This window comes from Urocitellus parryii, chromosome 4 (genome assembly GCF_045843805.1).
Source record: "Urocitellus parryii isolate mUroPar1 chromosome 4, mUroPar1.hap1, whole genome shotgun sequence".
Taxonomy (NCBI): domain Eukaryota; kingdom Metazoa; phylum Chordata; class Mammalia; order Rodentia; family Sciuridae; genus Urocitellus; species Urocitellus parryii.
This window is the reverse complement of record NC_135534.1, coordinates 98,385,347-98,412,652: the sequence shown is the minus strand read 5'-3', so window position 1 is coordinate 98,412,652 and position 27,306 is coordinate 98,385,347. Positions and strand designations below refer to the sequence as shown.

The 27,306-nt window shown below is 38.7% G+C and overlaps 1 protein-coding gene and 1 pseudogene across 1 annotated transcript in view; both read right to left on the bottom strand.

Moving 5' to 3' along the window:
• Window positions 1-4,219: 4,219 nt before the first annotated feature.
• Pou2af2 (POU class 2 homeobox associating factor 2) overlaps window positions 4,220-27,306 on the bottom strand; it is a 37,636-nt gene continuing 14,549 nt past the window's right edge. The window contains exons 3-5 of the mRNA XM_077797837.1: window positions 9,366-9,408; window positions 6,417-6,718; window positions 4,220-5,146 (exon numbers count right to left, since the gene is read on the bottom strand). Coding sequence (XP_077653963.1) covers window positions 4,745-5,146; window positions 6,417-6,718; window positions 9,366-9,408 — 747 coding nt within the window. The 3' untranslated portion in view covers window positions 4,220-4,744. The remainder of the gene's footprint in view (window positions 5,147-6,416; window positions 6,719-9,365; window positions 9,409-27,306) is intronic.
• On the bottom strand, window positions 10,104-25,968 carry LOC113185419 (small nuclear ribonucleoprotein G pseudogene; annotated as a pseudogene).

Genomic DNA, 27,306 nt, shown 5'->3' with positions numbered 1-27,306 from the left:
TGTGAAAAGAATAGTACAATATTGTTTTGAATAGAAAGTATACTTTAGACAGAACACAGTGATTGAAACCAATGGATAAATATAATTTTGGTATGTGGTTGACAGAATCACTATAATGCAATGTGAATTAAACCTTGGACATCAATAGTTATTTTGGTACTTTAAATATAACTGATGTTTAATTCCTTATGACTGTATCATTTAGATTTACATTTTTAAAATGGATTACAAAGATACTTTTCTGTGTATATATGTAAATATATATTTTACTATTGGGGTTAGTAATTCTTTTCCCTTTGTAGAATTTCCTTTGGAGCACTTCATTCTTCTTCCTCTACCACAATAGTACCATGACATTGTATTATTAACTGAGCTGTGGCAGGTCATAATGATCATTTAAAAGTATTATTAAATAAACAAGGTAAAGATGTGGTTTTCTTTTCTCATTCTTTGGGGTTTGAATAACATTGTAAGAGAAATACAAACACTTCCAACTCCATGCTCTGTCTGATTCCAGTGATTCACGGATGGTTGTCTACATTGCAGTTTTTGCATGGGTACATTTCACTTTTGGCCTTTTTTGGACTTTCTTATCTAGTCAGCTTTTTAAAGTAGCTTGAATTTGACATTACTATCTCTGCTTACTTTAAATCTTACATATATGCTAAATCCTGGCAGGGCCTGAAAGAGATGGAGTTTTGAATCTAAGCTCTTGAATTTTCTCTAGCTTTCCTAGAGAAGAGCAGGTTCAAAGAAGGAGGGGGAGAGAAGAATGTACACTTTTCCATATGTTGGTATTGGGCATGAAAGTGTGGTAGTAAATTGGAAGTATTTGAGAAGGGAGCACTTTCTTTGTAGAAAAGAAGACAAATGCCCCATTTTCTGGATTGTTAAGAGCATGGTATTTTATGAGTGGTGGAATGAAATTGTTGATCATGTGTGGTCATTTCCAATTATGACAGTGTAAGTAATAATTTTTATAGTAAAATTATTTTTAAAACAGCAACAACAACAAAAATTGGGAGAACTCAAATGAGAAATAGGAGAGGGAAATAAACATAATTTTCATGTTTTAATTTTGTAGCTTTTTTTCACTTTTTAGCAAAAATGTTCCCAAAACAATAAAACAAATTATAAGAAGTAGAGAAACACATTGTAAAGCTAAACAGATTTTTTTAAAAAAAATCATTTATTATTTGGAATTCATTAGCATTACTCTTGTTCCCTCCAAGCACTTTTAGGCTAGATAACCAAAATGGATAGTACGTGTGTATGGGCCTGTGTGTGTCTCCTTTTTTATTAACTGACTTTGTTAAACACCAAGAAAGGGGTTCGATGCTTGAAGAAGAATGTATACATCATTGCACTCACTGCGTTTTCTTGAGTTTGGAGGTCTGTTTACTGAGCTTTACCTAACTAAGAACCAAGCAACTTCAAGTTGTGAAGAGATGAATGGACATAATACATTGGCAGATAACATCCAAGTAAGTGATATGAGCATGTCTAATATTTAGCATTATAATCAAAAGCTGAAGTTGTGTGGAAATATGTAGATATTATCTATAATAATTATTATATTAATGTTATATATTATATAAAATATCTATATATCTCCGTGTGTATATATATATGTATATATACATATATATATATTTTACATTAACAATATTGTGTTGTTGCTTCTTAGTAACAAATGGTGAGTAGTTATATATTTTACACAATTAATTCAGAAAAATGACTCAGACTGCCATGAGGATCCCTAAATCCATAGAGGGGGTAAGATCTCTTCCGTCTGATGCAGAGATCTGTTGTTCATGTATGAGTTAACTGCTAGGTGACAGATGACTCTGAGAAAGTTATTTGGAACCAGGACTAAGGCCCCAAATTCCACTGGAAAAGAAGGAGTTTTTCTCTCCCACACTGAGTATTGCTACTTTTTACTGAAAAACAAATATTAAGCAAAATAAAGCTCAGGATATTTTCATTTCCTCTGGGTCTGTTCCCAGGAGTGAGATTGCTGGATCATAGGGTAGTTATGTTTCTAATTTTTTGAGGAATCTCGATAATTTGAAGAGGGATGTACATTTGCATATTTATTGCAGCTCTATTCACAATACCCAAGATAAAGAACCAACCTAAGTGTTCATCAGTGGATAAATGAGTGAGAAAATGTGCTATATAGATACAATGTAATACCATTCAGCCACAAAAAGATAAAATCCTGTCCTGTGTGACAACATGGTAGGACATGGATGACATATGTTAAATGAAATAGCCAGCTGTAGAGCTGAAATCATACACCATGATTTCACTCATGTGCATAATATGTACAAGTCAATCTCATAGAAATAGAGAACAGAATAATGGTTCTTAGAGGCTGAAGCGGGGAAGTGCTGGGGGGGGAGTTGGTCAATGCGTAGTGCAGAGTTACAGTTAGGAGGAATAAGTTCTGGTGTGCTCTGCTCTTTCACAGTAGGGTGACTATAGTCAGTGTGTTAGTCAGCTTTCAGTAGCTGTGACAAATGCCTGAGAAGAACAATTTAGAGAGAGGACTTATTTTGGCTCATGGTTTCAGAGGTTTCAGTCTACAGTCTGTGGGCTCCATTGCCTTGGGCCTGAAGTGAGGCAGAACATGATGGTGGAAGGGCATGATAGAGCAAAGCTGCTTAACTCATGGCAGTCAGGGAGCAGAAAGAGAATGGAAGGGGCTGAAGACAAGAAACACCTTTCCTGGGCATACCCCAGTGACCCAATTCCTCCAACCATGGCCCACTACCTCCCAGTAGTCCATTCAGCTATGAATGGATTAATCCATTGATGATCCACTTGTGAAAGCCCACCTCTGAACCCTACTCCACTGGGGATCAAGGCCTCAACACATGAGTTTTTGGAGGACACTTCATATTCAAACCATAATAGTCAATAATAATACATCATATATTTAAAAAACACTAGAAGAGAGGATTTTTAATGTTTTACTATCAAGAAATTATGTTTGAGGTGATATGCTAATTACTTTGGGTCATCATTTAGTATATACATGTATTGAAACATTGCATTGTACCTCTACAAGTGTGTACAATTATTGCCTGTTAATACAAAATGAAATTTAAGAAAAGGCAAAAAAAATTATACCAGGCTGCCAGAAAAGAGCTGGGTGGCCTGGAGGAGTACTGCCCAGCAGGTGAGGCTCATTCTTGATTGGCTCTCCTGGGAGAGAGCTTTAGGGGGTGAGGTAAAGGAAGGCTCCCTGCCCAAGCATCTCTGCTGGTACTCCATACATTAGAAATGTGTTTGCTGAACCAGAAAATATCCTTAAAGGAGTAGAGAAGGAGAAATATCAATTATTTACATCTAAGTGTGAACAAATCCCTTTGTGTGAGTTTCGGGACTCTTCTTCTACAAGAATGAGTACTTGTAGAAGATTCGATAGAGACTGCATTGAAGAGTTTTGGGCAATCGGCTGGACAATGAGAGTCTTGGCTTCCAGGAGATGGCAAGGAGGGACCAGCGGGATCAGAAAGATGTGAGAAGGAAGTAAAGGAAGGTCGGTGGTAGAAAGACAGGAGGAAGGGTCTACATGTAATTTGTGGGCCTTGATTTATGTACTTCCAGTCAAAGTGTGTGCAGGGCATTTATGATGGGTGTGGCCTGCAGACAGGAGCACTGCTTGGTGGGGGTTTCTCATCATTGGCAAACGAACCCAGTCTAGTCAGACTTACAGGAGACAGATTAGTGTTTCAGATATTGTTTCTTCATTTTTACACAGTGAGAGCCATACATTTCTGACTGGTAAGCCACCGGCAAGGCACAGTTAGGGGACATTGTGTGTGGTGCCACTGACTCACCTGACAATATGTTCTTCTTCCAAGCCATTTTGCTTTTTGGCATTAGGTGGTCTGTTTTTTGTCAATAGCTTATTCCTATTTTCTTTAAAATGCAAGGATTCTGATTTGATCACCAACTGTCCATTTTACTTGTCCATTCTGATAACCCTAGGCTTATTTCTCAGAGAGACCATGTCTACCTTAATTTAGACAGTCACTGATCAAATAAAATTTTTGGCTTTTTTGGCGGGGAGGGGCTGGATTAATTTTTTGACATCCTGGGCTTTAAAACAGAGTTGAAACTATATATTTAAAAAAAACCACACATGTAATCTCTGGACCTCATCCTCTTTTATTGACAGTAACACATTTACACTCAGTGCCATATCTTTTTACAGTGCCTTTACATGCCCTTGTAATGAAGGAAATGAATATAACACTTCACTCTTTAATGTCATATGGTATAAAATGAATTTTGTTTTATGTGCCTCAACCTATATTATACCCTAGCTATCTCTTTTATTAAATAATACACATGGTTTATAACTAAGAAAAATTACACAGAAGAACCATTCTGTTTTATGATCTACATAATTTAAGGAAAAAAATCAGTGCCCCCAAATGATATTTCAAAGATAACAGAAGATTCAGAATGGAATTGGCTACTAAATTTCCAAAATGACCTCACTGTAAAGTTGCCTCACTAGAATATGGTCCATGGTATATTTAATTGACACTGTATTGTATTTCAACTGGGTTATGGTGGTAAAGATTACAAATAAATGCCATCGTCCATTAACAAAGGGTGGCATTATGGCTTATCCTGAAAATCTAGTTCCGAATGAGCCAGCACATCTAAAGCAATCCCTGGAATACAGAACTCAACGACAAGCACAGAAGTCCTTTGGTCCACACCCTCAGTAAGCTCTGCGGCATTCATATGACCCCCAGGCCACACTCCCGTCTTCTTTGGTCCAAGTTGAATGGTCATGAAGGGAAGAGGGGTCTGTCCCCTCATCTGGAGAGAGAGGTACCACCTTTGGTGGTAGGTCATTTGACATTGTCATGAAAGGGGTAAAAGGGTAAGGAGGTGGGGTGGGGTACCCAGATGTGTTGTGCAGATCCTCTAGCGTGTGCAGAGAATAGGATTGAGTGCCAGCAAGGGAGGTCCCCCAGGTGGAGCTCCTGTGCTGTGTGGCACTTCCTGACTCGAGCTGGGAGAGGCAGCTGGTGCTGGGCTGCAAGGTCTGTAGAGTATCGGTGGGCATGGGGTCTGTCTGGCTGAGACCATCAGGCACTGTCTGCTCCCACGAGTCCCTCTGAAGAGAATGGGGTTATGTATTAGTTGATGCTTTTCTGTTTCGAGGGTTGCTGCTGGAGCCAACTTCCAGAGCAGCCTCAGGACCCTCCCTCTGCTATTAAAGCCCACCCAGGCAGCTTCATCCTGACACCAGAGGGGAATGTTTTGGTTCTTTTTTACTCTTGAATGAGATTTCCTATATGTATTGAGGTTACATTTCCCAGAAAACAACATTAAATGAATGAAATGTGAGAAGAATAAAATGGCCATGTACCCAGAATTCTATTGTTTACAATAAAGCACTGCTTGCATTCTTTTTGAGGCTCAGGTTTCTCTGGGTCCCAGAATACCCTTTACACTAGTGGGTAAGTCAGCCCTTGGCCGGCTTTTTGAAGGAGTAGACTTCCAGCTACACAGTAAGCTTTGGAGTGGGTGGAGGAGGCTGCTCTGACCTCAGTGAGAGAAGAAATAGGTTTGATGCTACCTCCTCAAGCCTACCTCTCTTGGAGTGGGCTGAACTCTTTCATAGCTGTGCTACCTACTCCCTTCCTAACTCTGGGCACCTCACTTTGTTCATCTGTGAAATGGTACTTTCATAAATATTCCCTGAGTTAGTGCGTATTAAATGAACAAAAGCCCATAAAGATTCCTGGTATAGAATAGGTACTCAGTAATGTTAATTCCCTCTCCCACCTTTGGAGATTCACCTTTATGGCAAGAAGGCTTTACAGTTTTAGTTTCCATGAAGAGTTTTAGCATCCTTCAGATCTCTATGAGCTCATCTTGTTGGAAGGATCCAGAGAACAACGTTTTATGGTAGAAATATTCTTGGGAAAGTGGGAGGCAGAGCACTGGGTGGGAAGAAGCCACCTGTGCTGGCATGGAGAGACAACTAGCCGTGTCTAGATGTCACGACATGCTTCTCTCTTATGAGCAGGAGGAATGATAATGACTTGTGCTAATGGCATTGGGGAACATGTGGCAAAATCTGTAGACTATTAGCAAAATGAACATAAATTTTACCTTATAGTTTTTTTTTTTTTTTTTTAAGTTCAAATCCCTAGATGAACGCTTGCTGTCAAGGTTAACATCCATCTATGAGCAAGTCTCCCTCAGGTGTCCTGGCAGAGCTGGCCTGACCTGGCCCCTTTGGGCAACAGCAGAGCAGCCTCAGGGATGTCCGAGAGTCAGACCCGCTTCAACCTGGTTGCCCAGCGCGTGGCAGGGCTGATGCCAGAGAGCCCTTTCTCCTCCTCTAACTCCCTGTTCCTGAAATAGCGCGTACTCACCAACACGAAGTGAGCCGGGTCGCTGGGGAAGGGCGGCGGCAGGAGCGGCGGCAGCGGGGAGGCGCTGAACAGAGAGCCCGGGCTGGGGGTCAGGGCCGGCGGGCGGTAGTCCCCGTAGGGCTCGGCCAGGTAGGACTCGAGCAGCGCCGCGTGGCTCTGCCCTGCCGACGACTCGCAGGGAAAGGGCTTGGCCACGCCGCCGGAGGTGTAGACGTCATTTGAAAACGGCTTACTGTTGTGGAAGTCTGAGTCAGACAAAAAAGATCTTCTGACGCCATAGTAACCTGACATGACCGGCGAACCTGTTGCCAAAGGAAAGACAAGTGGGCAAGAAGGCCCACCCCAGCAAGGGCAGGGCCTCTCGGTGGCCGCCGCCGAGTGGCTCTAGTGTGAAAGGACGTTCCTGACACCTGCCTGACACCGTGTTAACGTAGAAAGAGAACAAAGTCTTGCAAAGCTCGAAATGTGCCTGCGTGACTGTTAAAAACGGTGCTGGCCCGTGTAACTAGGTTTAACGTCCACTCTGCCTTTAAGGATGAGTTCATTTTAGATGATACTGTCACTGCTCAACCATTCACATGGGCATCACCCAGTCACCTTCTATCTTCCAGAACTGGGCACTATGCTAGGAAGGGCTGGGCTTAAAAATCTAAGTCAAAGAATCTCTTGGCATTTACATTTTATTGAATGGAGTGTCTGAGCTCTGTCCCTGTGATACAATGGGCTGCTTCTGGACTTATTACCTGAGACACTGGATGTCCGGAGAAGATAACCTCACCGCAGATCAGATGAACGTTGTACTCTGTATTCGAATTCTTTTGTGTACTGACCTTTAACACCATGTCGCTCACTGGGAAGGCATCAATCAAGGGCTTGCTTTGGGATAATATGGTTGCACAGAAGCCAATTTCAGAGGAACTCGGGACCTTTCTGCTTTGATGAGTTTGAAGTTATTTGCTGCCCTCTTGTGGCCATCACTCAGTTCTCCGGGCACTACGTTTAGGAAGAGTGCCTGGTACCAAAGCTTGGGTGCAAATCGGAAAAGCTGAAACTGAGGAGTCTTTTAGTGCCAGAGAGATGTTCCAGAAGAGAAGAAATGTGTTTTTAAACTACTTTCTGACCCCGTATCTTAGTTGTAGCGGGAAATACATGATCGTTTAGAACATGTTTGGGGGTAGAGATGAGTGTGTAAAACCGATGGCTTAAGTATTCCAGCTGGAGGTGGGGTCAGAGTGGTCTAATTGGCTAAGACCAACCCCCTGAGTCACAGAGGGGTAGAAGTAGGGGAAAGACACAAATGGTGTTTCCCTTCACTTCCCCCAACCAGAGCAGAGGACTTCTGAACTATGTCCCACCCACTCTTGGAGGAAAGAAAACTATCTCATGGAAACCCTTCCTCTTTGTTATCATGACTCAGTCCTGCATGATGACACACACAGAACTTGGGCCACCCGCACACGATGTTATGTATACTATGCTTATTACTCTTTCATCTCTCACAATGTCTTTCCAGCCAATCTGAAAGCTCTATGGAGGCAGAGCTGAGGTCTTAGACATTTTCCATAATCTGAATAAACATAACATTGTGTTCAACAATTGCATGTAAATTTATTCATTCAGAATAAGCAATCAAAATTCCCCCATCAAAACCTTTAGCATGATACTACTCACTTCACTTTCATCTTAAATTCTATAACCCCAAACTTCAAATATACTCATGCATTTTTTTTCTACTACTCATGCATTTTGAAGGCTGCAGTTAGAGTTTTAATTATAAGCAAACTTCTTTGGGGAAAAAACTGTGTAAATTCAAATTAGTATCCATAAATAGATTTCTGTTTCATGTCATCAATTTATAACCATAGGAATGAGTGGTTAAAGCTGAGAACAGAATGAAGAATATGTAAATAAAGCTTCCAGGTTGTCATATCTTTATTTCCAACTTCTAAATATAAACAACCATGAAGGAAAAACCTCTGCTCTCTTAAAGCCTACCTTTTTCTCCTTAAAAGAAGGAAGAAGAATTCTAGATGAAAAGAGAAGCTGCAGAAGTTTCTCTGTGTAGAAGAGAGCAGATGAAAGCACAGTGCAATGGCATAAAATATGATTAGAAAACTTAACACAGAGACATTTGTTTATTTGAAATCCTCTAAGGCCCTTATTTATTTTTCTTATCCAGTACTGTGGGCTCTAAAACGATTGAGAAGGCCTATGGCACTTCTGAGTTTGAGCGCTCAGAGGAGTGGTTTTTTTGTGTGTGCACATGTGTGGATGAGAATATCCCAGACTACTACTAAGAATTCCCCTCGTTTGGTGCTGTATATCTGTAACCCCAGCTACTCTGGAGGTTGACCAGGAGGACTGTGACAGGCTGGGCAACTTAGACTCTATTAAAAAAAAAAAAAGAAAAGAAAAAAGAAAAAGAATGCTCCTTTTCCATCCTCACGGGAATATTTAATGAGATGTGTGTTGAAATGAATACATCATGCTCAACTGAGTGGTTGATGTGCAGAGAGCACCCACTGAATGGTAGTTCCACATCTATGCCCTTAGGTATCTTTCTCTTTCTGTCTGAAGTAGGTACCTCATCTATAATATCATGTCAGAACTTTGTTTTAAAAACTGTCAGGGGCTTAATTCCTCTTGCCTTTATGCAAAAAGTTTCTTCTAGGCTGGGGATCAAAAGGCTGACTTCAAGGCACAATAGATTCTAAGTATGGGAATGACTGAATGAGGTCTGTCTTCATTGATTTTACATTTTGAAAATAGTTATTTTAAAGAAAAAAAAATTTGGTAAAGTCATGTAAGGCAGTTGTGTAAAAAACCAAAACCAACCAACAACAACAAAAAAACAAACAAAACAAAACAAACAAACAAACAAAACAGGAGCCCAAATGCTCAGTTTCATTTTGAAAGGGAATTAATCTCCCATTGAATTGAAGTACTCACCTGGCATTTGGACGAAGGGAGACTGGGAGGAGCTGACGCTGCCCTGGAAGGCAAACAGAGTGCAAGTGTGTTCTTTAAGGGAGATGCTCAAATTTAATTAAAAAACCAGGTTCTTTATTTTCTGGTAGTCAGAATACATTACTTGAGGAATTGGATTGTGGGTGTCAACTGAGAGTAAGAATTCAAGTACTGAAGAACAGAGTTTTACAAGGGACAGAGAGAAACCAAACTCTCAGATTCTGGTAAACATAATGATGACCACTGGCTGGGTGAAGTACAATGATTTATTCTTTGTGTTTCATTGTTAATACTTATTCATCGAATATGTATCAAGTGTTTGTATATTTTGCAATATGTACTTATATACACTTGGCATTTGGCTTCAATCACCAAAGGGCACATTTTATTGTCAATCTCCATGTAGAATAGAAGCTCCGTCAAGTCTAGTGACCTTGACTGTGGCTTGTCCTTGTTGCCCAGAGCAGAATGCAGTTCATGATAGACACAATAAAAATATGTAGAATGAAGAGCCCACAATCTATTGAGTGTGGGGGGTTGGGTGATATGGTTGGTCGAATTATGTCCTCTAAATGATAGATTGAATTTTTTTCTTTTTACTATTACAAAAATTTATTAAACAAAAAGCTTAATATGAAAATTATATGACTCAGTTTTATATCATAGTAAAACAAGCCCTTTGGAGAGGGGACATGGATCTCTGTGCTGAGCAGCCATTATTTATACTTGTTCTAAGGCTTGTAACTTGATGTTTCTATTTCTTCCTATTACCACCATTCCAATATTGTTCTGTTGCCCACAGTTGCCATCTCTACACATTCATCTGTCATAAGATTTATAAAGAGACCAAATCCCTTAAATATTCCTTGGACATATCTTCCACCATGATAATGTCTTGCCCATATTTTTTTTTTTTTTTTAAGCTTGGGAGGGTGAGCTTTGCTCCTGTTGTCTCCCTGCAGGTTCAGAGCTGCTTTAAAACAGAATTGGTGGCCTCCATCCTAGACCTGAGTCTTAATCCCTGGTCCTTGTGGATAAAACCTTATTTGGAAATAGGGCCTTTGAAGACATAATTACTTATATTAAGATGAGGTCATACTGAAATAGAGTGGGCCCTGAATCGCATAAAACTGATGTTCCTATAAAAAGAGAAGGACGCACCAAGATACAGACTGAGGGGAGAAGCTTATGTGAAGATGGAGGCAGAAAATCGAGGGATATAACCTTAAGCTACCAAAGGCCAAGAATTTTAGCAACCATCAGAAGTTCAGAAGAGGAGAGGATAGATTCTTTTCTAGCAGCTTCTGAGGGAACATTACTCTGACATCTTAATTTCAGACTTCTAACCTTCAGAATGGTGAGAAAATAAATTTTATTGCTTTAAACCATCTGTCTGTGGTAACTTGTTACTATAGCCCTGGGAAACGAACTTGGGGAGGTTGATGCTCAAACAGACAACACTCTCTGTAGTGTGAGAAGTGGCATGATCAGGGAAAGGTGGGGTGATGTGGGCACCTGCGATGGTGTTAGTGGTGGTTGGGGAACATTCTGGAGGAGGTGATGTCTATGCCTACCTCTGAAGGACAGATAAAGTTTGAGGAGGACACAACCACTCAAGCTATCTGGGCATGTAGAGTCTTAAAACATTCAAATGCAAATTCTAACTCCAGAATGATCCCTAGCAAAGTAGTGGATTATATAGTTGCTATGGAAGTTAAGAAGCCTTGGCATCCAGTTCTTTGGTACTGAGCTTTTAGTCCTGACCCTCAAGAATCTATATACTCTCAGGAATTGCAAGAGATTTTATAGTCTCACCTAACCACCCACTCAGTGCTTAAATTCTCTGCATGTTACCAACACTAAGAGCATCTGATAGCCAGTGACAGAACTCACCACCTTCTGGGGTGGCCCATTTCTTCTTTGGGGAACTTTGACTATATACAGAGGATGGAAAGAAAACGCTCTCCTAGTTCTAATCTTTTTGGTTCATATAAACAAAGTTTAACCCTTGTTCCATGCACAGACATTCAAATATTTGAAGACAATCCATTATTCCCCAACAGTCTTAGCTCCAGATTCTATAACAAATACCATAGACTGGATGGCTGGCTTAAATGATAATTTATTTCTCATAGTTCAGGGGACTGGAAGTCTGAAGTCATGACTAGGGCCCTCTTTCTCATGTCTTTCTGAATCTTTATGTGGCAAAGAGAGAAATCATCTCACTTGTGTCTCTTCCTGTAAGGGCTCTACTCTTGGGACCTAATTATCTGTCTAAGGCCCCACCTCCAAATACTATCACAATGAGAATTAGGGATTTAACATATGAATTTTGAGAAACATTCAGTCCATAGCTCAAACCATGAATTTTGCCTTTTGCAGGCAAAATATCCTCCACCCCTCAGAGGCAGCATAATACTAAAAATACCAGTGTTTGAATTCCATCACTGCCTCTTGTTTGTTGTTGGATCTTGGGTACATGAAGATTGACATGAAGATTAACTGAGATCATAGATGTCAAGTACTTATAATGGTGTCTGGCACAGAATAGGAAGTGTATACTCATGAGCTATTATTATACTAGTCCCCCCTTATCTGTGGAGGATATGTTCCAAGACACCCAGTGGATGCCTGAATCTGTGAATAGTACCAAACCCCCAATATACTGTGTTTTCCTACTTATACATATGATGATAGAGTTTAATTTATAAATTAGGCATAGTAAGAAATTAATAATGACCAAGGATAAAACAATTATAATGGTATACTGTGTAATAAAATCACCAGCATCATTACTCTTGCACTTTGGAGGCTGTTATTAAGTAAAATGAGGGTTACTTGAATGTACACACTGTGATACCATCACAGTGACATGATAACTGAGAAGGCTGCTGAGTGACTCACTTGTGGGCAGTATACACAGTGTTGTCATACTAGGCAAAGCTATGATTCACGTTCTGAGCAGGACAGAGTGGGATGGCATGAGATTTTATCTTGCTACTCCGAACGGTGCACAATTAAAAAATCACCAATTGTTTATTTCTGGAATTTTCCATTTAACATTTTCAGACAGCAGTTGGCTGTGGGTAACTGAAACTGTGGAAAATGAAACTGAGGATAATGGTGGGGGTGAGGGGAAAGTGCTGTAACCTGCTATATTTTTAAGTACCTTTAAATCTGTGCTATATTCCTCTAAGTATGCTTTAATTTATGTGTTTTTCCTGTTCAATAAGTTCACATATTTGAGTGGAAGGAGGGAACTCTTGGGCATGTAGTGGCCAGGAGTGGGTAAAGATCAGGGTCCCCTAACATTAGCATGATTTAACCATAGATGTGCCTGTGTCTGGGCACATCATCCCATGCTGCTAGGATCCATGCTGTCCAGTGTTACCCTCTTGTTTCTGGCTCTTGTCTGGCTGGTTTTTGCCTTCAAGGATTGTGTCAATCCTTATACCTCCTGGCTTCTGCCTCCTTTCCAGTATGATCAGGGAGTGGCAGGGTGGTAGCTGTCCTGGGTGCTGTCTGGGGAGATGTCCCATAGTTCTTCTTCCACCTTCTCTGTCTACCTACTTCCTTGATCTCTGTGGCCAAGCTGGGGCCAGGATGAAGCCTTCTTTAAGTCAAAGTACACATCCCAATTTGATGTGTGGACTTTTCCAGCACCAGAGCTGCTCATAACTACCACAACAGCACCCTGTTCTCTCCTCAGCCTCCGTCATCAGCTGGCATGGCCCTGCCTCCTACTTCTGCCCCAAGCCTGGAGAGAGACCAGCATATGCCACTGTCCCTTCACCCTTGATGACTCAGCCATAAAACTTCCTAGCTTCCTCTTCTATCACCAGTAGTCCTTGCATCTTCTTTCTTCCCCCTCCTCCTTCTGCCTTGGTTTAATTGCTACCATGGAGCTATCAGCACTCTCTCCCCAAATCATTTTTGAATCTGAAGGATTTACAGAGACTTTACAAGTCTGGTTGATTTTTTAAAAAAATATTTGATGAGAAGAAGCCTCTTCTGTTCCTTTCCCTTATATAATTTTCCTTCTACCTGCTGTGGAAATGACACCCTCTATTTCCATTCCTTATGGTTACCCCTAAAATTTTACCATGAAGATTTAACAAAAGCTACAAATAACATCTGAACCCTGTCACTGAAAGACAGGAAGCTGAGGACATTAACTCTTACCATTCCTCTCCTAATTCTCATGTATATGCTATTTTTAATATTTTACTTTCTTTCTTTATATTAAACCTTCACAAATGATCAGTATCACTTTATTAAGTAAACATGTATTAGGTTTACCTTATATGTTTACCATTTTCTTTGCTGCTCTTCTTCCAGATTTTCTAGATCCATTTCTTTCTCCTAAATGAATTCTCTAGAAAATTCCTTAAATGTAGGTGATTTTTGGTATTAAACTGTTTCAGATTTTATTTATTTGAAAAAATATAATTTCTTTTGACATTGTACTCAAAAGATAGTTTCTGGATTTATAATTATAATTTCATAGGATGTTTTCTCCTCAGCACTTACAGATATCATTCCACTGTCTTTTGGTTTCCACAATTGCTATTAAAAAGTCTGCTATTAATCTTCCAGTTATTCTTTGTTGTGATCTTTTCTTCCTAAAGGCTTTTAACACTCCCATTGTCATGGAGGTTCTTCAAATTCAGTTCCCACTTTATCATAGACTTCATTTTATTTATCATGCTTGATGTAGCACATACTTCATTTGTCGAGGGGTTCATTTCTTTCATAAATTCTGGAGAATTTTCAACCACATCTTCTCAAATTTTGCCTTATTCTGTCCTTCTGAAACTATTTATATATATTTTAGACCTTTTACTTTTGTCTTCTAAATTTCATAATCTTTCTTTATATCCCAAATCATATGTTCTTTATTTTTTGATAGATATGGATTTCTTCAGATCCATGTCTAGTTCACTAATTCTTTCCTTACATTTTGTTAATTTGCCATTTCACTCACATTAAACATTTTATATTGATTTTATAGTTTTTATTTCTATATATTCCTTTTTTAAAAGTCTGCTTGGTAATTTTTGATGAACTCATGTTGACTGTTCATTATTTAAGTTACTTTTCTTTTGGTAATTATAATATTTAAAAGACCTGTGAATTTAAATTTATTGCTTTTTATGACTCTTTCAGAGTGATTTGGTTCTTTTTTTTTTTTTTTTTTTTTTTTTTGGTACCAGGGATTGAACTCAGGGGCACTCACTCAACCACTGAGCCACATCCCCAGCTCTTTTTGTATTTTATTAAGAGACAGGGTCTCCTCTGTTGCTTAAGACCTTGCTAAGTTGCTGAGGCTGGCTTTGAACTCCAAATCCTCCTGCCTCAGCATCCCAAGCCTCTGGGATTACAGGTGTGCATCTCCATGTATTGTTGATCTTTTATTGAGACTCATTTGGTTGTGTGAAAAACTGGGGTCCTAAACTGAGATTGTTTTCCTCCAGAAGATTTATATTTATAATTCTCTGGAGCCAGGTTCCCTTTCAGATTCCCCAGATTAATCCTGGAGTCCCCAGGATAAACTCAACATCCCAGCCTTGGCTATAGCTCAAGGACCCGTCTTTACAAGTGAAGCCAATTTGGATACTTATCCTCAGGGAACCTTCTTTTCAACATGATCATCTTTTATTATTCAATGCCTTCATTTCTGCCAAACCATTTCTCAACCTCCCATTCCAACCCTGTTATCTTACCTCCAGATTTAAAGATTTTTCTTACCATTTCACTAGCTCAAAAACTCATTAAAATTTGTTGCATGCAGAATTTGGCTTTTTTTGTGTAGGACTCTCCCCAGCTGAGACTATCTAGCCTCCCTGGAGCAGAATTGAATCCCTAAATATTGAACATGGATGTAGATGCCTTCTTGGTGTTTACACAGCACAAAAGCTTTTATTTTTCTATGATTCTTATAGCAGGGATTTAAATTGTAGTAGAAGTAATGCATAAGCAATAACTGATAGTAGCTTCATAACACAGTTAGGTATTGTTATGCCCTAAGATATTATATGTATTATATGTATATATGTAATATATATTATCTTATTTAATTTTCACAACAAACTCAGGAGATAAGTAATATTATTCTCATTTTACTGATGAGGAAGCTGAAATATTAAGAGTATAACTCAAGTTCCCTTCAGTTACAGGTGAGGCTGCTAGTGGTAGTGGCAGTGGGTAGGATCAAACAAGGACCTCTCTGATTTCAGTAATTATTATCTTGACCATTAGTTTCCCAAGCATTTTAATAACTCAAAAATAAAAAGAGGAAATCATCACTGTTTACAAATACCAGTATAAAGGAGACTTAGGGATCTCTAGAGAGTTCATATGATTATTTAAAAACACACAAAGATCAAGTGGGATTGGATACCCTCTTGTCTGAATTATATAATTCAAATTTAAAGATTATCTACATACTCCTTCATCTTTCAAGTGATATTCTATTTGAAAGAGGAACTTTATTGAGGTATAATTTACATATAATAAAATTCACAGTTTTTAAGCAGACAATTTGGTGAATTTTGACTCACCACCATGCATACAATATAGAACATTTTCATCAAATTAATTATTTTGTAGTTATAATTAGTACTGTCCCTTCTGTGATGGCCTCAAAAATATTTTGATGGATCAATATAAAAATAAATGATAATTCATCTCTTCAGTTCATCTCATAGAACATAAAAGAATTCTAAAGGTTCTACATGGGAATGAGAAGGATTCATGGACAGATTTCAGAGCTGGTGCTCACTTCTCCATCCATTCACAGATTTTATAGTTCGGGAGAGAAGAGCCTAAACCCGGAGCCTTTAGCATGCACCCTCTGTGTCATTCTCCATTCCTGTCTTCCTTGTTCAATATATCACATTCACACTGTTGCCTCTTGGCCTACCAGTCCTCCAGAAATCATATTAAAATGAATATTGAAGAGCCCATAGCTTTTGACCAAGTTAGATGGTATATAATTTTTATTTTGCATACTGCAAACAACAGGATCCTGCAATGCCAGGTAGCCAAATTTAGAGGTTTGTATTTGAATGAAATTTGCCAGTCTGAAACTTCCTGTAGCCAACACAGCAGTCTCACAGCTGCCCCAAAAGCCCCTCCATGAAAATGAGTTAATTTGAACTAATAGGTCACCAAGGTAATAAAGTGATAAGATTAGGAGTCTCCCTTGAATACATTTATTATCATTTTTATGACCCTATAATATTTTTAGGTGCCAACTGAGTTGAAATAATATGTTCAAAGGTACTAGGAAGAGATCGATTACCGGCCTGACATTTTCACACTGCTGCATAATTTTATCTTTAAATTTGAATTATATCATTTAGAAGGTATCCATTTAAACCTAAAGATATTGTTACTAATTCTTTCATACTAATAGTTGTAGACACTTGTGAATAGGAGGTTACTCTCTTCAAGGAATTCATAGCATTTTATACATTTAATTTCTCATCATTTTATATCTGGTTGGGAGGAAGTAGAACTGATGCTATTATCTTGAACATTCTAATACCACATCTTAATGTCTGAATGTAGACCCACCAAGACGTCATATGATTTTCCTCCTACTTTAAAATGAATGTAAAGATATGCCATAGGCTAATACAGCCTTTAAATGAGTACCTTGTTGGAATGGAACACTTTCTTCACAAGACAAAAATGAGAATAGAGAATTTGATGCTTTAGTTAATGTGATAAATATGTGGTAGAACCAGGGGCATTCTGATTGGTGTCAAATCTTATATGGTGATTATACTTTCTCAAACAATTCTAATACATTTTATTACTTTTGCAATTTTCGAAACAGGTTATGACTTGTAGGCCGCTTCTTTAAAATAATTTTTTTTTTTTGTTTAGTACTGGGGATAGAACCCAGAGGTGCTTAACCACTGAGCCACATCTCCATCCCTTTTTATGTTTTATTTTGAGAAAGTTCTCGCTAAGCTGCTTAGGACCTTGCTAAATTGCTGAAGCTGGCTCTGAACTCATGATCTTCCTGCCTCAGCTTCCTAAATCACTGGGATTACAGGCATGTACCACCACACCCAGCTTGAGTTACATTTTAAATCAAAAATAAGAAAAATACTCCATAATGGATAAAAACCACACTTATAAGCATCTACTATATTCCAGGTGCTCTATATGATATTATCATAGTAGAAAGTAGATATTCTGTTTTACAAAAGGAGAAATAAAACATCAGAAAAGAGAAGTAATATACCCAAGGTCACACATATTATGAATTAAAAAACTAGTATTGAAACCAAAGACTGAGCTTTCAAGACATAAGAAGTACACTAGTTCCTCAATTGAACCACAGGGATTTTATTGGCCACCCTATGTGGAAGGCACAGTGCTGGATTTTGCAGGTGCTAGGAAAAAAATTCAATCAACTGCTTAGATTAGGACCTACTTAAGGAGACAAGTTATCTGTGACAAATTAAATATAGACTTTTTTTTCGGTAGCTCCTTGCATCAGGAAGTGAAGTCTATATCTCTACCTTGAATTTAGGATGACTTTGTGACTTGCTTAGACCAATAGAATATGGCTGAAGTAATACTGAAGTTTCAGAGTCTAGGCCTTAAAGGGATTTGCAGGTTTCACCTTTATCTGCTTGAAATGCCCTTTAACCTCCTCAAAAGGAAGCTGATCCAGTCTCCTAGGTGGAAGTGAATCCAGGTGCTCCTGCTGATAACCAGCAGCACCTACTAGAGATCATGGAGAAAGGTCATTCTAGACTTTTCAGCTAAATTCAACTGCCTGAGGAATCCCTGGGGAAACAATAAAGGAACTGGAACATACAAACTGTGTGTCAACTGTAAGAAATAATAATAGCTATTGTTTTAAACTGCTAAGATTAAGGTGGTTTCCTATACAGAAATAAGTATCTGATACAGACATGCTCAGGAAACAGTTGCATGTGATACTTAACAGTATGCACCTCGTTTCTGGGTTGTGTGGTCCATGATCTACAAACTGGAAGTTAAAAAAGCAGGAAATTGGGTTGCTGAGGGTTAGGATTGGGTGCTGAAGCTGAGGGGATGCAAAAAGAGAAAAGGAAGCTCCCAGGTGTGAGGAATTTTGTAAACCAAACACCTGGGAGGGAAATCACAGCTTTTCTTCAAGAAATAATCAGCGAGTTGATTTGTTGGGAGTTGAAGTTTCACTTTGCTGATAAAATAAAAATACATTCTTTGCCTACTGTGCTCCAGGATTGTAGTGATTGCCAGAGATATGAAGAAGGATGAGATATGAATTCTATTCTTAGCATATGGTTTCATAGGGAAAATAGTTACATAAATATTTATGTGTGTGTATGTGGATATATATGTAGTTAGTGCAATAATTAAAATAGTTGAGAGGACTAGCATTTCCTGATACTTACTTCCTATCAGACTCTGTGCCAAGTGCTTTATGAGTGTGTCTCATGATCTTTAGTGACAACGAATATTTGAGAGCTTTATGTACTCTGCAGTGTGCTTAATGATTTACATGCATTTTCTCATCAACTCCATACCATTAATCAATGAGATAGATTGTTGTTATCCCTAGTTTATAGGTTGAAAAAGTCATAGATGTTGTGAAGGACTTGTCCAAGGTCATAGAGCTAGTGACGACATAGTTTAGATTTTAACCTCCATCTACTCTAACCACAGTTTTGTGCAGGTAGAGGATTGGGGGTGATTTACTGTCCTGGGAGAATGTGATCGAACACATCATAATGTAGGTGATGTCTGAGTCCAGTTCTGAAGGATGAAAGGAAATCAGTAAGCAGATTAGCATAAAGGTGTTGACATCAAGGAGAAAACCAAAGCCTGGAATGTGTGGGACAGCATGTCAGCAGCAGGGAAATGCAAGCAGGAAGTGTGAAGACAGGAGGGTTGAAGAGAAGCTGGAAAAAAGAAGCAGAAGCCAGATTGTACAGTGCTTTTTCAGTGATGCTAAGGATTTCAAATTTGTCTACTAGCAGACTATGATTTCTTAGCAGTGTAGACATGGCAAAAGTGATGTCCTAGGCAAATTGAATCTGAGGTTGAAATGACAGATCTGAAATGGTTGATGATGTGGATATTGTACTTGATCAGTGATCCACTGGCAAGTGTCTGATGGTATTTCAGGAGGTCATCAGGTCACATTTCTATCCACATCTATTTGGCATCCTTTAGAGGATGTATTAGCAAAGTCTAATATGTGCCCGTAGGTGCTGAGGATTGCTAGCCAACTGTCCTGGGTGCTGTGCAATCTCAGTGCTCTCTCTTTTTCTTCATTACAACCTTCTGGCTGATGCATGTGTGTACAGAGTGGGTTGGTCCTACTTACAAGGGGGAAAAACCATTTTTTCAATGATTCAATTTAATGGTACACTGTATAGGTCCAATCTGAAGGCCAATAAGGATTTTTAATTGAGGAAGCAACGTTGAAACAGATATCCTCAAAAACACCTTGCATCTACAAAGCCTGGGCTCTAGGGGACTTAACTCTTAAGAAAAAAGCTTGCCTGGTTTTGGGCCACTTTTATCTTCACCATCACTAGTGTGGGCAACTAGTAGGGACTATGTTATTGATATAAAAGTATTAATGATTTGTTTAATGCCTTCAAATGTATAAAGGTATAATGAAGGCACAAAACCATGTTCAGCCTGGTGTGGTGGTACATACTTGTAATCCCAGCAGCTTGTGAGGCTGAGGCAGGAGGAGCCCAAGTTCAAAGCCAGCCTCAGCTATTTAGTGAGGCCCTTAGCAACTTAGCAAGACCCTGTTTCTAAATAAAATATAAAAAAGGGCTGGGGATGTGGCTCAGTGGTTAAATGTCCCTGTGGTTAAACATCCCTGGTACAACAAACAAACAAACATGTCAAATTCTGAGAGAAAGGAATTTACCATGAACATATTAATTTATGCATTTTTGTAATAGAACATGTGATTATATAACATATTTGATATTCATTAACTTGTTGATGCAACAACTTAATTTCTCTAAAATAAAATGTTAGCAAAATCTGGAAGAATGCATATGAAACTAAAGGTAGTTATCCTTAAGATGTAACAGAGTGGGTAAGGGATTGGGAGACTTCAGTAGACTCCTATTCTCCATCTTATACTCTTTGTTTCTGTTTGAAAATTTTACAAGGTATTTCTTGTGTAATTAAAGCAACTAGGTAATGAAAATAAATAGCCATTAGGTCTTCTATCTTTATTGCAAATCTCAGATTTTTAAAAAACTACGATTCCAAATGTCTTAAATTTCTGGGTTATGAATTATTTTATGTCCTTTGGAAGGCTCACACAGTTACAGAATTCCAACTTTCTGACAGTTTCTTACAATTTTTTTTTACTGTTTAAACTCTCCTGCTTGGCATAAAATTATACCCAGGCTGTCTCTGTGAGAAAATGATTGCTGTTGCCTAAGTTACAAAATGAAACATATTTTTTTTTACCCCTGGATCTTGGTGTGCCTTTGGAATGCTATTTGTATTTATGTAGCTAAGTTAGAACAACAGGAGTCACTGGGATGTACTTTGGCCAGAACAGAATCTGCAGAACTTCAACCCTGCCAGATGGACTTGCGATGGCTGTTTTGCTGCAAAACCTGATTATTTTTGCAAGCTGCATGAAAGAATTTACCAGCAGGAATTATTTTAAATTTCATGACATTTAAAAAAAAGACAGAACTAGTAGAACAGCTGAAAAAATAAGTTGCTTGCAAAAGGTTCGCTTTTATTATTAATAAAAAAAATTTCTGCAATTGTGAAGGAACAGGTGGTTGGGTGGGGAACACAGAAAGCCCTGGAAATGTGGTTTGGTTCTCTAAACAGGTCAGGACAGTGGGCTAATTAAATTCAGACAATGGGCCCTTTAGAAAGCCTTAGAAAATAAAGCATTCATTCAAATGAATGCCAAGAGTATAGTGTGTAGCTGTATTCAAACGATGGCATTTTGAGTTTACAAGGCATTGCCTGCTCAGAAAAATGTTTTTTTTTTCTTTTTTTGATTTTTTTTCTGGGTTCATGAAGGGCTTGGTTAGCAATGTTAACAGGCAATATGCAAACTACTGTGCTGTGAGAAAGAGCAAGAGGTGTGGGGGAGACACTCCCAGGATGGACATGGATTCCCTTTGTCAATAATCTTGTAAAAATTACAAATAATAAGAAATAAAGTCTTCTGGAATTCAGAAAAAAAATAACAAGGGCAAATGAGATGCATTAATTAAAGAAAAACTTCAGTTTTCCTAAGAGTGTTAGTAATCAAACACAAAGAACAAAAGGTACTTCTAAAAATATAAGAAGAATAAAGATAATATAGAAAAAACAAAAATCTCAGAAAACATAAGAAAAATAAAACAATAGCAAAGCAGGAAGATGTACATTAGGCCATCTGATGGTCATTTATTTTTTTTGTGCCCAGACAAGCATGCAATCTCACTAAAGCTAGAACACATTGTAGGGTGAGTTCAGTTTGCAAAAGCTGAAGAGATGCGAAGTAATTTTTATGGTGAATTCTAGGAAATCAGAGAAGAGCATGAGTATTTCCTGAAATAGCCATGGGGCTGACTTTTTCAGTCATATGTCTTCAGGGGTTGGGGTGCCTTAGTCCAAAGCTGACCGTTTTTCCAGCTATCAATTCAATATCCCATCCATCTGCGTTCTTAGATCTGAAAATACAGTCATGACTATAATTCTTCCTTTAATTTATGTGTGGCCAACCCTCTTGTTTTGAGGTCTGAATGTTTTTTTTTTTTTTTTTGCTGTTTCTTCTGGCCTTTTCCTTATTGTTTAGCACAACTAGAATACCAAAAAGAAGTAGTGCAGTGCACAAATTATTCAAATTTTAGTGCTTTTCGGATGTAGATCTTAACGAAAATTAGATTTATATGTTAGGAAAGAGTTCTGTCTCTCTTCAGCATGGAACATGAGGAAATGAGAGCATTGCTGGTCTTCTTCCCTCCATCTTTCCCCATGTTCCATAAGGAAATAAGTGCATTAGGAAACTTCCTTCCCTTTCCTTAGTGGCTTTTGTATTTATCAAGCACAATTGATCAACAAATATTTGAAAAAATGTTCAACATCTCTGGCATTTAGAGAAATGCAAATCAAAAATATTCTAAGGTTTCATCTCTCTCCAGTCAGAATGGCAGCTATCAAGAATGCAAACAATAAGTGTTGTTGAGTATGTGGGGAAGAAGGCACACTCATACATTGCTGATGGGTCTGCAAATTGATGCAACCATTATGGAAAGTAGTATGGAGATTCCTTAGAAAACTTGAAATGGAACCACCATTTGGCCCAGCTATCCCACTCCTTGGTTTAAACCCAAAGGATTTAAAAACAGTATACTATAGTGACACAACCACATAAATGTTTATAGCAGTTCAATTCTCAATAGCTAAATTGTGGAGCCAACATAGGTGCCCTTCGATAGATGAATGATAAAGAAAAATTGTGGTATATATACACAATGAAATATTACTCAGCATTAAAAGAGAATAAAATCATGGCATTTTCAGGTAAATGGATGGAGTTGGAGAATATCATGTTACGTGAAGTAAGCCAATCCTAAAAATCCAAAGGCTGAATGTTTTCTCTGATAAGTGGATGCTGATCCATAATAGGGGTGGGGTGGGGAGCATGGGAGAAATGGAGGAACTCTGGATAAGGCAAAAGGGAGGGAGTGGAAAGGAGGCAGAATGGGGGCAGGAAAGATAGTGGAATGATATGGACATCATTACCCTAGATACATGTATGAAGACATGAATGATGTGACTCTACTTTGTGTACAACCAAAGAAATGAAAAATTGTGCTCCATTTGTGTACTATCAATTGAAATGCATTCTGCTGTCTTATATAAGAAATTATAACAAATAAATAAATTTTAAAAAGAAAAAAAAAGAATATGAGTAAGGTGCTTTTATGTATATACAAAAGTACAGACACAATGGGGGTTAGAAGAGCATCAGAAGGATGGGGTCATCAGAGACACTGGGTAAACTGAGGTAGGAAATGCTGTGTTTCCTGGGTTTAGGAGTCTTTCTGGGTCTCAAAAGGGGGAGCTGATATGCTGCCTGCTCAAGTGAGTGAAGGGGAAGCCTACCTCAAGTCCCAGAAGTGAGTCACAGGATACCAACCTCAATCAGAGTGGTAGTCACACTTCATCACAAGACACAGCAGGGAAGGAAGGAAGCTTCAGACAAGAAGAGGCCAGAGAGAAATGGGTTGTGTGAGGTTGGCCCTAGAGATCACCAGGAGAGCAGAAAAGCGGCTTCTGCAAGGTCAGTGGTATACCTGGACTCTGAATCAGGAGGTGCTCTTCAGAGAGGGTGAAACCATGGAGGGCTGCAGGAGACTAGAGATCCAGGAGAGGTAGAAATGATGGAGGGGCAGGAATGATGGAGACAGGTTCTGGGACTCTGGGACAGAACCAGAGTAAGTTCTAGAAGGAAATGAAAAACTTCTTGGGTCTCATTTCTTCTCAGATGTCTGTAAATCATAGGAAAGGAAGGTACTACTCTGTTCAGGCTGGGTGTGGCATCTCTGGACCATTTCAGACACACTGCAATGACGGGAGAGAGACCCGTGTGGCCTGAAGGGAGCCGAACATGTAACTGGAGTCAAACACCGTGTATGAAGTCTAAGGGGTGAGATGGGCGAGCAGGAGGATCTGAAGGAAAGTGGTTACTCCAAAACCTGTCCTTCTTTGCTGTGGCTACATAAACTTAAGAACATCATACTTTGGGTGTAAGAAAGACTTACCTTACAAACCTGTGTCAAAAATCCAAGCTCCACTGCTTTCTACCTAATTTTTATTTTCCTTATCTGAAAAATAGTTATCAGGGCCACCCTCCTGAGGCTGTTGTGCTCTTGTTGATAAATGAAATATATTTTAAATAGAGAAATGAAAATATTTTTCAAGTCCCTATTTCAGAGTTCAGCAGTAAATAACAGTTATTATTATTGTGGTTTCTTATTTATCCTAGAGAGAGATGATGAAAGGGGACTCATGCCTGAAAGTCACCTCAGCCATCCCAGCCATGTTAGTCTTTGACCAGATGTGTAAGGACGTTTATAGGCCACATAATAATTTTTGTGCTTCATGTGATTTTCTGTTTTCGGTTTTCCTTGCAAACAGGGAATTTGCAAACTTCTAGTTGAACTAGAGGAAAGAGGATTTAAATCTTTCTCAGAATAAAGAAGGGGTTCAGCTTGGTGTTGGAAATTGGAGATTTGGGGTTGGGGGTGCCTGTGGGTAGAATATTATGAGTTATGAGAAAATCTATTGAGTCAGGAAGAAAAACAGCTGTACCCAGTAGTGAGAAGGGACACATTGAGATACTGTGAACACTAATCTCCTCCCATCTGCACCACTTTTAAAATTTTTTTACATTGAGGAAATGTAGGCTTGAGAAAGCAAAATTACTTGTTAGATCAGTATGTTGGTAGTAAATCTTGATCAAAGCTTTTATTTCTTTCTTCCTGTAATTTGGAGCTAGATTTCTCATAAAATAGTAGTTTATGATGGACAAGTATATAATTCCTGGTTCATTATCCAAGACTTGTCAAGGCTTTGGATATTTAGCACTGTGGAATGGGAGCAGCTGAAATTATCTTAATGAAATGTACCAAGTGGGAACTTCAACTCTAACCATCTTAACCTGCATAATGGAGGAGGGTAGTATTGCTACCATGTTTATTACAGCATCATTTACAATAGCCAAGATATGGAATCAACTGAGGTATCCATTGATGGATGAATGGATAAAGATGGTAAGGTGTACACCCTCAATGGAATATTATTCAGTTATACAAAGAAGAAATACTATCATTTGTGGCACCATGAATGGAATTGGATGACATTATATTAAGCAAAATAAGTCAGGCACAGAAAGACAAAATACCACATGCTCTCTCATGTTTGGAAACTAAAAACATTAATCTCATAGAAGTTTGGAGTAGAATAGTGGTTAACAGAGATTGTCAAGGTCAGTAAGGGAATAGATGGGCTGGAGAGAGGATGGCTAACAGGATCAGGTGTGTGGCTAGATAGAAGGATTAACTTCCAATGTTCCATAGTATAACAATGGAATGACAGAAGAATAACTAAGGTTGAGAACATTTAGTCATATATTTCAAAAGAATTTTGAATGTTCCCAACACAAAGAAATGATAAATGTTTCAAGTGATGGATACATCAATCACCCTGATCATTATGCATTGATATGTGTATTGAAATATCACGCTGTACCCCATAAATATGTATAATTACTACATGTCAGTTAAAAATAAAAAAGTTAAAAACCCAATCACTGAAAAAATAAGATTGCTAGCTCTTGCTTCTACTAATGTATTGTTTCCTTCACTCATAGTGAATAAATTTTTCAGATCTACAAAGTTGTCAAGTGGCCTTTTCTAATGGTTTGAAGTATTTATGTTAGAATTTGTAGTAATGAGGGCAGGGATATTTGACTCCCAAGGCTACTATTCAGAGCTCCCCATAATCTGGTGTCTACCTTAGCGCTGCACACCTTGCTGTAATATTTATCAAATGCTGCCATGTGTCGGTTACTATAAAAAAACCATAAAAGCTGCCATTTGTTGAACACTTACAATGTGCCATGTGTTGTGCCAGGTGCTTTGCCAACATTACCTAATTTTTCTCTCATGGAGCTTTCTGTGTTGGATATCACTGTCCCCGTTTACATCAGAAGAAACGGACTTCCAGAGAAATTGGATCTCTTTCATATGCTAGAGTCATTACCAAGGTCTGTCTTGTTCTGACGTGCAAGTCCTAACCACCCTCCCGCACTGCCATTCATCCTGGGCCAGAGGCTCCAGAAGGACAATCAGAGATAGCAGGATATTAGTCACTGGAAGGGGTTTAAGAAAACAAGCAATTACAGTGTAATATAATAAACAATTTAGCAGAAAAAATATGCTGGAGGCTCTGGGAGCAGAAGGAACTGTCTGAGACCTTCCCAGGTCAGCCCGAAGCTGAATTTTGAAGGATTGTGCACTAGACAGGCCTCTCAACAGTCTCTTCTATTTCTCCACTCTGCAGACAAAGTAGGTTCCCCCACTGCACAATGGCAGGTAGAGCGCCCCCTGTACCCTAGCCTCTGCTGGCTCTCTGTGTTCTGCTGGGACTCTCCACCCCCTGCTTACTGCTCACTTGTCACCTTTTTCCTTCATATCTTAGCTCAAGGAACACCCTCCTTTATGGATACTTCCTCCACCTACACTGTGACTTACCCCTTCTGAACTATAGTGTTCACTGATGCTCACTGTCATGATTTTGGCAAAATCAGAGCAAAGCCACCTTGGTATTTTAATCACATATTTCATATATAATTTCTTCATCTTCAACTGAACTGTTTATTTCTTCAAGGCAGTGGATTTCTTATTGCTTTGAATACTAACCAGCATCACTACTTGAATGTAATAGTTTTTAACAGCAATCACATTAATAAAGCACCTATTATGTGGCATGCCCTTGGCAAATATTAAATACAACCTTTATGATAAGCTGGCAAGGTAGAATTATTGTCTTCCTTTAACAGCAAGGTTGGGTAACTTTACCATCAGCACATAGTTGGAAAATGGCAGAACTGGGAATTGAATTTAGGTCATCTGGATCCAGAGCCAAAACTCTTCACCATGCTATGCCCCCTGGGTCTTACAGGATGAACTTCAGTAAACTCAGGTGACAGAGCTATCTGAAACATCAGCTTAAGGACATTTCAAACTGGGTATAAGGTAATTGCTAGTTCTTGCACATTCAGGTTTATTTTAAATCCTAAACAGCAATACAAATGTGAATGAAATGTGAATAACAAGAATAAAGAACATAAAAGAACAGGATAAATGTTTTAAAGCTGAAGTCTTAAAAATGGACT